The 12511-nt window shown below is 40.1% G+C and overlaps 2 protein-coding genes across 3 annotated transcripts in view; one reads left to right on the top strand and one right to left on the bottom strand.

The window, feature by feature from the left end:
- The window catches only part of ccdc191 (coiled-coil domain containing 191), a 30646-nt gene extending 28059 nt beyond the window's left edge, over positions 1 to 2587 (top strand). The window contains exons 16-17 of the mRNA XM_007249027.4: positions 999 to 1153; positions 2157 to 2587. Of these exons, the coding sequence (XP_007249089.3) occupies positions 999 to 1153; positions 2157 to 2328 (327 nt within the window). The 3' untranslated portion in view covers positions 2329 to 2587. The remainder of the gene's footprint in view (positions 1 to 998; positions 1154 to 2156) is intronic.
- Positions 2479 to 11335, bottom strand: zdhhc23b (zinc finger DHHC-type palmitoyltransferase 23b). 2 transcript variants are annotated; one of them, XM_007249028.4, is made up of 5 exons: positions 11019 to 11333; positions 8282 to 8468; positions 6886 to 7593; positions 5490 to 5657; positions 2479 to 3757 (listed from the first exon to the last, which is right to left on the bottom strand). In XM_007249028.4, the coding sequence occupies exons 2-5, from the start codon at positions 8416 to 8418 to the stop codon at positions 3484 to 3486; spliced, it is 1287 nt and encodes a 428-aa protein (XP_007249090.3). In that variant the 5' UTR covers positions 8419 to 8468; positions 11019 to 11333; the 3' UTR covers positions 2479 to 3483. The 2 variants fall into 2 exon arrangements, with proteins under 2 accessions (XP_007249090.3, XP_007249091.3); XM_007249029.4 differs by lacking the exon at positions 5490 to 5657 and having other exon boundaries at positions 11019 to 11335.
- Positions 11336 to 12511: the final 1176 nt, after the last annotated feature.

Raw genomic sequence — 12511 nt, forward strand, 5'->3', positions numbered from 1 at the left:
TCCAGTAATGCCAACGCTGCATCTCCAACAACTCCAGCGCAAACCTGATCTAGGCTAAGTGGAAACACGTTAAACGATTATTTCTGTAAGACAATGAAACTGTCTGATTAATTTACTTTATTTTACCCAATAATGCTTACTTCAATGTGTGCATAAAGGATATCTTAATAGTTGTAATTTCAATGCATCGCCTCTAAGTGTCGCCAAATGACAAAAACACAATACATACGCACAAAAAAAAGGCGTACGCCCAAAACAAAACTTCCGTGGGGGAACGCACTTTCACACGTTCAAGTCAAATTTAGTACATCAGACCGTGAGCGTGAAATATGGCGTACGCAATGTTTTTGTGCGTACGCACCTTTAGTACATGAGGCCCCAGGTTTATTGCTTACACTATAATAAGTAGATTCCCAGGGAAGTGATTAAGCATAGTCTGCCACTATGCAGCATTTTGAATGGATGTTTTCCATTGAAAGGGAAACCAACCCTTAGTTACTCTAAAATCACTGATGTGTTTACCGTATGTGTATGAGAGTGTGAGAAAGAGAGAGAGAGAGAATGATAATGTATGTATGTATGTGTGAACATGTATAATGCCTGTACTTCCAGGATTTGCAAATCTCAGTAGGGTTGTTTCTGGTTGGTTGTACACTGTTCTTTCAATTGGCTGCTGCTTCTCACTAGTATGTGTTGGTTCAGTTCTATGTGTAAAGGATTGTGAAAAGTGTTTAATTGTAAGTTTGATTGCAAAGCATATTTGGAATATAAAAATATATATAATTATATAAATATATTACATAAGAAACAATAATAATAACTAAGCACCAAAAGTAGTTCTTCTGTAGAAATCACTCAACAGACGCTTTCTATCACCTTTATTTTTAAGAGTACATAAAGAGTAAATGCTCTCAGTGAATACACCAGGAAACATGCATCCAGTCTGTTTAGCATACCTGTTCTTTTCCTGCCTGCTGATTGATCCCACTGTGTTTCAGTTTATGCACCTGCAGTGTATCCTGGAGGCGCAGGCTGATCGCTTCTTCAGAGCTCAGGCTCTCAGGAAGGGTTTCACAGCTCTGCTGGATCATGCAACACACCAGAGATTGCTGTCCTGGACCAAAGAGCAGCAGGCTGAGGAGCACAATGACAGGTCATCACTGCAGGCTTCACTACAGTTATTGTCTCTGTCTCTGCTGTGAGGATTACCTCATATACTGTTCAAAAAGCCAATTACTCTTTTACTTGGGGGTCAAAACCCATGGAGCAGAGAAAATGCAAGTTTTCTTGTCCATCAATTTGGGGATGTGAAGATTTTCTGAAGCACTGAAGTTCTTAGTATAAAGGGTTTTTTTTTTATTTACAGTACTTATTTACAGTATTTAAGTAGTTTTTGTGGAGACTATATTAAGGGTACACTGATCTTAATATGGCCAGGATCTGACTATAAAAGACAGCATATGTATTACCTATTTTCTAAACCCAAAGGATCATGTTATTGAAAAAATGATCTACATTTTTTATATATAACCCATATATGTAGTGAGTTGGACTGAAGCAAGATGTCTGGAGGCTGCTAACAACTGGTTTAAAAATGATAGATTTTTGATTTAAGGCATTTTTTGGCATTTTTGTGTGGTGTAGTGCAGATAATGCAACTACCTGGCAGTGAGCTTCTACACCATGTGGAAGACTGGGGTTCAATTCCTGGTCTGGGAATTGATAGACTATGTGGCACTACACCAAAAACAGTCCTTGGGCAAGAGTCTTTTTCATTAAAAGTCACTTTATTGGCACACCTCGGTAGTACAAGTAACCTTGTGGCTCTGTATAAGAGTCAGCAATGTGCCATAAATTAAAATGTATTTTTATGGACTTTTTCATGCTGTTACAATTGTTATTGCTAATACGTATTCATTGAAATATTATTTTTTATTAATATTCTTAAATGGAACGATTATTCCTTTTCTGTTAAGCTACTGCTAAAGAAACATTCTCATTTAATGCCCCCTTAAAACAGCATGCCTATAAATCTGCAACTACAATGATGTTCATTATATGAGTGAGTAAGTTGTTAAAATCATCTATAAAAGCTGGGTTTCTCCAAACTTTTGAAGGACAGTATGAGAGCAGACCGTGTGCTGTGTCCCCCACAGGCGTTTAGTGCGGAGGTGTTTATCTGGCTGGATTCGTCTGCCGGCCGCCCTGCGGGAGGAGCGAGTGAGAGAGGAGCGCAGAGAACGGCTCAGACGCAAAGTGGCAGAGATTCTTCCGGACTTTCGTTCCTCGCCTGTGGACGGTTTGTGGAGCCCAGCACCATCCCATTAACATGCAAATGCATCCATACCCACACCTCCTCTGCCGGATCTCTCTGCCTGAAGTTTGGCATTCAGTGGAATTCAAAGCACAGAGGTCTCGTGTGCGACTGATGTTCCAGTGAAGCTTAGATGAAAAAGACATTGCATCTGTGCAGTTAGCTTAGTTAATCTCTTTTATTTCTCCTTTCATGACTCACAATCAAATCGAGCAGCTTGTCACTGATGTATTAAAGACACACCAATTAAAATTAAACTCCTAACAAAACACAGCGTGGTTAAGACCGACAAATTCTGTGTTTGTGTGTAAAGTCGTGCTTTCCTCGAGGCTTTGGATGTATAACTCCCTTTTTTTAAACTCACAGATGTGATGGTAATTATTGTCACCAGAGTTTCTAAGCGATGCAACTTGACTAGCTTAACTTTGATTAATATCAAAGACTCGTCCCCATTTGAAGGACATAAACATAAAAACACACATACATAATGTCCTTTGACAACACCTGCTGTTGGCCCCTACAAACAGAACATTCAGCTTGCTGCCATCTGAGTTTTAAAGCTGTCTGGTGTTTCCGGACGTGGACACATTGTTGTGCTGTCTGGTTTTGATGTCCCGGCAAGGCCCTAAATCATGTTGGTTCATAAAACGATGTGTACACAACACAGACAAAAACACTTAAAATTCTGGATAGCAGAGAGAGAGAGCAGCATTAATACAGAACAGCTCTGACAATACTGAAGATAAGGTGTCGCGGTTGACGATTCATCCACCACGTTATGGTTCCATGTCATTATATATGGCTTATGACTCGCACAGATGATGGGCCAGGTGGGCAATTAGCTATCTATGACAAGCAGATTACCTCCCATGTCCTTTCCATCTACTTGTACTGATCATGCATTGTGATTTCAGTGTAGCCAGAAGAATTCTAGCATAATGCTGCCATCTAGTGGATAAAAAAATAGCTACCACCTTTCTGCCAACTAATCTGGCTTATCAATCCCTTTGATGTCTGTTTACACCATGACTACAATCATCAGGACAATAAAGCTGACCTTGGGACGGCAATTAATCAGAAAGTAAGCGACCCTTGAATACCACGGCTTCCCACTGTCCTCAATACGTCCTCTTTCTTAAGGCCCTATCCCTTGGCCAGGTCTGAGGACTCTACACAAGGTCCGCTGGTTTGATGGTGGGCGTCTCCAGCGCCGCACTCATGGTCAGAAACTCTGTCCAGTTTCCGCGGAAGCCCCGCGAGTAGACCCCTGTGTCGATGACAAAGCCCCAGTAGAGACTGCGTCCCGTTTTCTCCCTCAGAGCAATCCGAGCCTCGCGCTCTGTCACGTTGTAGCTGACGTTGATGAGCTGGAGAACCAGCAGGTGGAGCAGCCCTCCTGTGACAATGCTGCTGTACCAGGCACAGGTGAAGCACAAGGCCGAACTGGAGAAACACAGAAAGATAGGATACTCATAGCAAACTGAAGGTAAACACATTTATATTACATTTACATTCATTTAATTCATTAATTCATTGTGAATTGGGAATGCTAAATGAGGCACCAGTGGTGTCGAGAAAAGGGGGGGGGGGGGGGTATACAGGCTGTAATTAGTTTTACCCTAGCATCCACACACACCCGTACACAGGCATATGCAACAGGATGGACATCCCTGTTTGAATAATATGTATTGTAGAATTGCAAAATGTGTCCAGCCTTTTGCATAGGACTGTACTAAATCAGTCTGGTGCACACATCATTAACACTCTTTATGCTCAAAGTTAAGTAAGCATACAGATATTAAAGGAGCCTTCTTTCCATATTCCATTTTATCTTTGTTTTCTGAAAGCTTATAGATACAAGTGGAACAAGGCAATACTACTGGAAATTAAGGGCACTGTAGCAAATAGATAATACTATTACATTACATTACATTTGGCAGACGCTTTTGTCCAAAGCGACTTACAATATTGAAGTGCAAATAATAGAAGAGGTTAAGTACAAAAATAATAGAAGTTAAAAATAAAGCATCTATAGATAGGGCCTTAAGGAGGTCAGAGGGAAATAATGGGATAGAGGAGTAGAGAAGAGGAAGAAGGAGATGAGGTTAGAATTAGTTAGTTTGTTAGAGGTGTTAGGAGAGTAAGTGCTCTTTGAAGAGCTCTGTCTTCAGGAGTTTCTTAAAGATAGCGAGAGATTCTCCTGAGATATACTATTATTTACTCTACATGGGCAAAAATATCAGGACACCTTTTACTATATTTTGGAGCACTGCTCTGAGAATTTGATTGCATTCAGCCATAAAAGCAATAGTGATGACATAATGTTGGATGATCACCATCCGACCTTATCCTCAGCTCATCCAAAACATATTGGATGAAGCACAATAATTCTAAAGAACACAGTTCCACTGGTCCACAGATCAGTGCTTAGTGGCTTTATGCCTCTGTAGCCCAGGTTCATGTTCATTTGCTCCTGAGTCCCATTCTACTGGCAGGAATTCTCTATAGGCTAGACAATCTGTGTCAGCAAGAGTACAACCTAAAGTAGCAGAAGTCATTCATATCATCCTGACATTACTATTGCTCTTATTGCTGAATGCAATCAAATCCTCATAGCAATGTTCCAAAATCTAACAGAAACCCTTCTATGGACAGGTATTCCAACAAAAGCAGAATAAATGCTTTTAATACGGTTGATTTCAATTATTGCGCAGGTTTCCCCAATATTTTTTTCTTTAAATTGTATTGATACTTTTCATTTAGAAGGATAAATTATAACACTGTAAAAACTATCCCTTATGTATTTGTGATCTGCTTCAAATGACTAAAAATGTTATTTTAATGGAACAAAAATGGTCTTCAGGAAATAATTGGATATTGAGAAATCTCAAACTATCACAAATGATGCTGCTATGGGAATATGAGAACATGGCTAACCCTAACATGCTCGTACTGGATAAACAGTACAGTATCTGGGTACTAATGAGGCTTTGGGATGCTTGTGCTGTGTGCACATATTCTTGCCTACATTTCAAATCTGGGCCAGCTGGAGGACAGAATCAAATCCCTAAGGAACTACAGAATATCTAGCTTAAACCTGCAGTGTTTCCTCTAACTATTCAGCAGGAAAATCACATCAGCATTTGAGGTGAAAGTTTAAACCTCTGTGGCACACCTGTATTGGCTGTAGACGTCAGGGCAGTAGAACAAGGCGGTCAGTATGCTCTGTGTGGGACACACACTGCGCAGTACCAGGTTGATTCCGTACACCGAGGTCGACAGGAAGAGAAGGAGCGTCAGTAGGAAGCTGCGGTGATTGGCCTGCCCCACACAGCTGTTAATCCTGCCAGAGCAGTTACCAACAAGTCAGAAATAAGGACGTTACTACACTGTTTATTAGTGAGGATTATTAGTAATATAAGGTATTTTTTACACAGGTAGTGTAATAAATGATCCACTGTCTGTATTAGAATCCTACGTTTGTATAAGAAGTTTCATGGTTTATGGCTGGTGGATCAGATTATTGAAAATGTTTGGTGAAAACCCTTATTCATATAATTTTTACATTAGGTTATGTGGCGCACAAGTAAAGAATGCATGGCATAGCTTAGATCAGTTGTTTTGATGGTAGAATTGATCTACACCTAAGTAAGACAAGTGTAAAGAAGTTAAGGCATTCAGTTTAACAATACTTTGTCTACTTGCTCTGCCTCTTCTGGTAGCGTGAAGCATGCTGAACCTATACTTATAAACATGTTTTATATTAATCTAATATTGAAATATGATTAATATAATTTTATGTTGTTGCATCTTTAATCAGCAACTAGAAATTTACACAACTTGCTAAACTCCAATTTAATTCCACTTAAACTAGGAACGATGATCCTTAGATGTAAGTGATTCTGAAGGCAAGTCACTTATATGAATGGCTTTAATTAATACCTGTCCATTTCAGTACTGATATTAAGAAGCTAAAATGTCTGATATGTCAATTTTAGCCAATATAACTTTATAAGCAATAATGACAAACTACAATTTTTTAAAACAGTGTTTTACTGACTAATACAGTCAGTTCTCAATTTCTTAAACAGCAGAATAACAAAATATTTAATACATATAAAATCAAGCTTAAACTAATTTTAAATGTATTCAGTTTACCTTTTTTAAAAGGTAATCTTGATCAGCAAAACAAACAAGTTTGCACACACACAAAAAAAACTTGTTCTAGTACTTGTGTGCTCTCCCACAGTATTTACATTCCCCCACACATCAGTGATGCCTTTTAGGTGGGATGTCTATAAATACTGATAAATCACAGAAAATCTAAATAAACAATTTTTTTTTAAACAAACAATATATCAGTCAGGCCCTCCTTTTAAAGTCTGTGACATTAACATCAATACGAGAAAAAAATACAGATCAATTAGTGAGGACACCTCAATGCTATTGTGAAGCACTGTCTTTAATACTGTTTTAGTGAATGTGATATCGAATAATACCTTAATTTAGGATGTCAAAATTAGTATCACAAGAGAGAAAACTGGATTGATGCATCTCTACACAGAACCCACCAGACGCAATGGTGGTCCAGCCGCAGAACACAAACTCCACAGATCCTGCAGTGTCCTGCTCTCAGGGGTTTCACCACCCGACATACTGGACACCAGTTCTTCTTCACTGTGTCCTTTTGCAGCGAGCCACCTGGATCTGCTCCAGATTCAGCCTCCTGCTCTGGAGGACTCCTGTGATTGGTTAACACCACCTGGTGCCGTGAGCCATTGTGGTATGTGGAGTCTATGTCCGGTGGAGGGGTGTGATAGGTCACTGTGCTGTGAGTATCAGAGGGGTGGGGCCTGACATAGCCCGGCCCTCTCTTGGTATGTATAAGGGCAGTGATTGTCAGGGCAACGCCTATCGTCACAACACCCACCTGCAGATAACTGATGTCACCTTGTGGAACGACCTCGGTGAGGAAGAGGTAGTACATGTAGAAAAGTGAAAAAAGTGCAAGGCTGAGGAAGAACAGAGTGCGTCCTTTCTTTCGGTGGGTGAAGTAGTAATACCAAAGCACTATGACGGGCAGGGCAGTCAGGACCACAATACCCAGCAGGTAATGCAGAGCAGCGATGTGCAGGAGGACAGGAAGCAGGATGAGAGGCGGGATCAAAGACAGCTCAACTTGCTTAGCCCCTGAAATCCAGGGAACTCGCACACGATCTGACACTACAGCTGACACTCGAGACAGAGAATCTGGCTTTTGGGGCTCTCTTTTCATCCACCTGTGAAACATAAGAGAATATGGGTAAAATATGAGCTGATTATATGGTGATTAAAATTATTCTGTATGTGATATTTTGACATCAATAACTGAAAGGTTTGTAGACACCTTGTTATTCACTGTCATGTGAATTCATAGAGCATTTGTCCACCTGCTGCAGTAACAACATCTGCACATCTAGGGATGCTTTCATGAAAGGCAAGGCCACATGAGAATTAGTGAGATCGGGTACTGATGAAAAATGATTCATTTTGAACCAAAAATGCAATGCCAGCTCATCACAAGGTTATTGGACAGAGCTGCACTGCTTTACAGCCCATGGCTGGGGGCTTTTTTTACTCCTCTAGCCAACACTTGGAACTGGGTTGGCACTGGGATGGCACTGAGCACAATAGAAGCCTAACGCTCAAGTGTGGATGCTCCACAAAATCACTTTCTGGTGGCACCGTTTTCTATAGATATTAAACAACCTGTGTGTGCACAGTTAAACACCTGTGTCCACAATGATTACATCTTCGAACAGCTGCAGCCACAAATTAAGAGGGATGTTTGGATACTTCTGGACAGTTAGCTTAGCTGTCCTCCATCCTCACTAAAAAAATCCTCATTCTCACAAACTGGTAATAAATGTGTTCCTCGAAATACAAAATGTAGTCTAGGGCATTTGTCACATAAAGCCCCTCCCTCACCTGTCACAGGCATCGTCCAGATCCTCACAGTCGCAGCAGCATGCTGCCATATGGCTCCGTCCTCCATGTCGGTCCACATACTCACAGCAGCACAGTGGATCGTCCTGCTCCAGTGCCTTTTTGGGTTTTTTCTTCATGATGGCCTTGGCTCATCTGATGAACACAAGCTTGGAAAGACAGCATCCACCTGTGGGGAAGCAAGACATTGGACATGAATGGGCAGCTTGCGAACACCCTTTGGCTTCATCAATTATTCAACATTCGCTCCACTAACATCACTGACTTGATGGTTCCAATTTCAATTTGAGGTCCTAACTAATGTAACCCAAGTATCGCTGAAACAAAACCCAAACAGTAGTCTGAGAACTTGACTGCAAAAAATGAAGAAAAAAGGCACTGGGCTTAAGTCAAGCTGACCGGGGAATGTGCCAAAAAAAAACAATGTCGCCAAAAACTATTAAAAATACAGTTTAATCTAGTGCAGGGGTGTCCAAACTTTTCTTGGTCAGGGGTCAGAAAAAGAAATATATGTGCAGTCACGGGCCACAGACTCTTATAATAATACATTTTCTTGATTAATATCATTTACACATAATTTTACTTGAGTTACTATCTTTATCTATCTTTGACAGTGTTGTGTTAACTAAGATGTTAACTGATGTTTCGTTTCATAATGTCTCTTAATATTATACTCCTTCATTATGGCAACTGATTCCTGACAAATTAAACATACACACTTCCCTCTGAACTCAGTTTGTGACTGAAATCTTCTGCATTTGCTGTCCATTTTTAGGAAATATTGTAGGCATAATAAAGGATGGACAGGAGATGAGAAGCATTTTAGATTGGGTTTATGTCATAGCGACCCCTAGCGTTTCAACTTTGAATTTTCATATTATAAAAACCTGCCTAATAGCGGGCCAACTTTCATTTTATTTCTAAAATACCTCACGGGCCACTCCAAAAAAGGAAATGGGCCACAAATGGACACCCCTGATTTAGTGCTAATGTCATTTTTTAAAGATCCCCTTGTCCTGAAGCCAAGGCGGTGAAAGTTAGTACCATGTTTCTTACAAGGCGGCATCTACCTTAGTCAAGGTCAAGAGTCCCCTAAGGAATACAAAAACTGGAGAGTCAGCACTGGTGCAAACCAGGCAAGAAGAAGAAGGATGATAATGAGTGTCTGTGAACAAACTGCACACCTTAGTGTGCAGTGGAGGCAGTGTAGGATTGCTTTGCCTTTAGAACAGTGGTCCCCAGCCATATTCCTGGAGGACCCCCTGCCCTGCACATTTTAGTGGTTCAAAGGAAGGCTTTAGCATCTAATTAATGGACAGATGTTTTGGGATTAGGGTAAACACCAAAATGTGCAGGGCAAGAGGTGATCCAGGACCAAGGTTGGGATCCATTGCTTTAGAAGACAGATAGCTAGTAAACCCAGTTCCCATTTTAACACCCAGACTGACTAGAAGTTGTGCGTAAGCTTGAAAACAGTGTTTTCCAGACCTCTTAATGGAGTGCTTTTCATGCTTTCACAATCTCATTTTGCCTTAATAGTGGACTGTTGATGAGCTGACAAGCTGGACCAGATGTTTTAAGATTAAAGGGGCACTAAACCCCCTGACTTTAGCTGACTCCACCCTCAGCTCAAATTTGAAAAAGGCTAAAAAATGGAAGGGGTAGTTTGGGAGGGGCACTCTGTGATGTATGGGTTTAGGGGCGGGGCAGAAGGGAGGGCTGACTGGCTGAACTGCAGCAGAAGCAGTATGCCTCTGACAGGGATGAGACAAAGATGATTGGACGTCAGCAGAGGGGCAGTATTACTGATTGTCTGATGTTTTTATTGTGATGTGTCTGCATACCAAAGCACACGGACACATCATTTACGCCTATAGAACAGTTGAACCTGAGAGAGCGCTGCAGAGGCAGAAATTACTGCAATAAAGTGTTTTAAAAGGTTATAAAAATGTAATAGTACTGGTATGTTTAATTATTTCAAATGAGCACATGGCTCAGGGCTTAGGGTTTAGTGGCTCTTTAAGGTAAAGATCAAAATGTGCAGAGCAGAGGATCCTTTAGGACCAAGATTGGGATCCATTGCTTTAAATAAATGCATAAAACCATAGTTATGAATAATATGTAGTACTGGCAACCTGCTTCCTAAGGTTAACATAAAAGGCTAACCATAAGCTATGTATAATCTTTATAACAGTGTTTCTCACCCTGGCCCTGTAGCCCCACTGTCCTACATATTTTAGTGATTTTCTTGCCTCAACACACTCACTCTAACTGAATAATGGGCTGTAAATGAGCTGATCAGCTAAACCAGATGTTTTGGGTCCTGGGTTCTAACGTTACAGGACCAATGCTTAAGAAGATACACAAAACCTAAAAAGGTCACAGGGATAGTACTGGCAACCTAATTCCTATTTTTAACCCCCACACTGGGTATAAGCTGTGTGTAGGATTGATATATATATGAAAATAAACACACAGCTGTGAATTATTTAAGGTTTCTGGACCTCCCAGGCTGGAAGGGTGGGGCTTAGCTGCTCTTATTATAGTGTAGAAAGTTGGTGGAGATGTTTTGAAGAGCTGTAGCTGCTGTATTTCCTGGTTTCCTGAACTGAGTGTTTAACGCTATTTTAAAGCCGCGTCTTATCTGAGAACTGTAATCTATATGTTTATTAAACACTGTCATTGTTCACTAACAGCAGTAAAATCAGCGTTTTCCTACCTGTTTGTTGAAGACTGTGAACCATCTCATCCGGAGTCACTTCAGTCTCTCAGTCAGGAAGCTTCAAGCACTTTCACCGAGAGCCTGACTTACACAACCCCGCGGTGCTGAGCGGACCTGCAGCCGCTCCAAGGCGCACTCATTAATAAGACGCCAACTTCAGCCTCGTCTCCGGTCTAGACCTCAGTGAAAGCCCCGCTAATACCTGTTTACCGACAGGAGGCTCCACAGAAGCCTCTCGAGCCGGACGCGCGGCCGGACTTCAGCCTCTCCTACCAGCTCCCTGTATCTGTGGAGTGTGTAGTGTAGGTTGAAGAGGAGGTTGCCAAATCCATCTCTACAAATCCTCCCTCAACATTTAAACGTTACTGTATACGTTGAGCTGAATATGTTTAATCTATTCTGTCTTTACAACATATATAATACATTACATTTTAATATACAGAATATATTCATTACATTTGTTCAGTATGAATAAAGTCTTAAATAATAATTAATATTTGCTGAACTGGTGCCATTTGCACACTGAATTCCGTTAAACAGTTGAATAGAACTGGTCTTAGATCAGTTTGTTAGGTGCATTGGATAACACCACCACCACTGCTGTTAAATTCCCGGCCAGGGTGACTGAATGCTGTGCTACACCAATAAGAGTCCTTAGGCTAGACTCCTAACACTACATGTACATGTAAACGTGAAAGTTAGTGGCAGTCACTAGATCTCATGATAACCATGTATTATATATACATATATAATGTTTTTTTTAAATATATATTGTCCCGGAAATAGTTGCTCATTGTCATGTCATTTATACAGTTATAATAGTAATACAATAGCATAATAATGCAGATAGCTACACAGATTTTGGGTTATAAAAATGTTTAAATTGGATGCAAAAATAACAAACTAATAAAATCACTGTTTAAAATGAAGTCAATAACTAATTCTCATTACTGAACTCTTCCACCTGGGGTAGACAAAAATGATTGAGGTTATACAATTCTGTGAAAAATGATTCACTCTAAATGGCTAGATTTATTTGTTCACTATTTATTCATGCAGATTTACAAAAAAAACACTTTTTAAACAAAGGAAATGTTGAGGCTCACAGATGAGAACATCTTCACATCATTAATTATTCAAATATAAACTGGAATTATAACATAATTTCAGTGAAGACTATACAAGTATAGAAAATGTTATGGTTTTGCTTTTGAAATAAAGAAGAGAATCCTCATCAGTTATCTGATATAGAGGAGCCTTATGAGATAAACATTTGAGCGGGATATGGAACATTTGCTGCTCCATTTGTTTCTTCTCCCCTTATAGGCATTGTAAATCAGCCACATTGCAGCACACAGAATGTGGTTCTTAGTGTGGTATATGATTAATAAATTATGATCTACAGCTGATTTTAACTCATTAATTATAAAATTAGCCATAATTACTTGCACCCAATGCATTATAACATTACCTGAATGTCCTGTTTTCCT

Source organism: Astyanax mexicanus, chromosome 1 (genome assembly GCF_023375975.1).
Source record: "Astyanax mexicanus isolate ESR-SI-001 chromosome 1, AstMex3_surface, whole genome shotgun sequence".
Lineage (NCBI taxonomy): Eukaryota > Metazoa > Chordata > Actinopteri > Characiformes > Acestrorhamphidae > Astyanax > Astyanax mexicanus.

Excerpts from the sequence above, each read along its gene's own strand:
- zdhhc23b (XM_007249028.4), bottom strand. The coding sequence starts at position 8,418 with ATGAAGAAAAAACCCAAAAAGGCACTGGAGCAGGACGATCCACTGTGC. Across the intron at positions 7,594-8,281 it reads CTGGACGATGCCTGTGACAG|GTGGATGAAAAGAGAGCCCC; the intron begins GTGAGGGAGGGG and ends TATGTTTCACAG. Across the intron at positions 5,658-6,885 it reads CTGGACCACCATTGCGTCTG|GATTAACAGCTGTGTGGGGC; the intron begins GTGGGTTCTGTG and ends CTGCTCTGGCAG.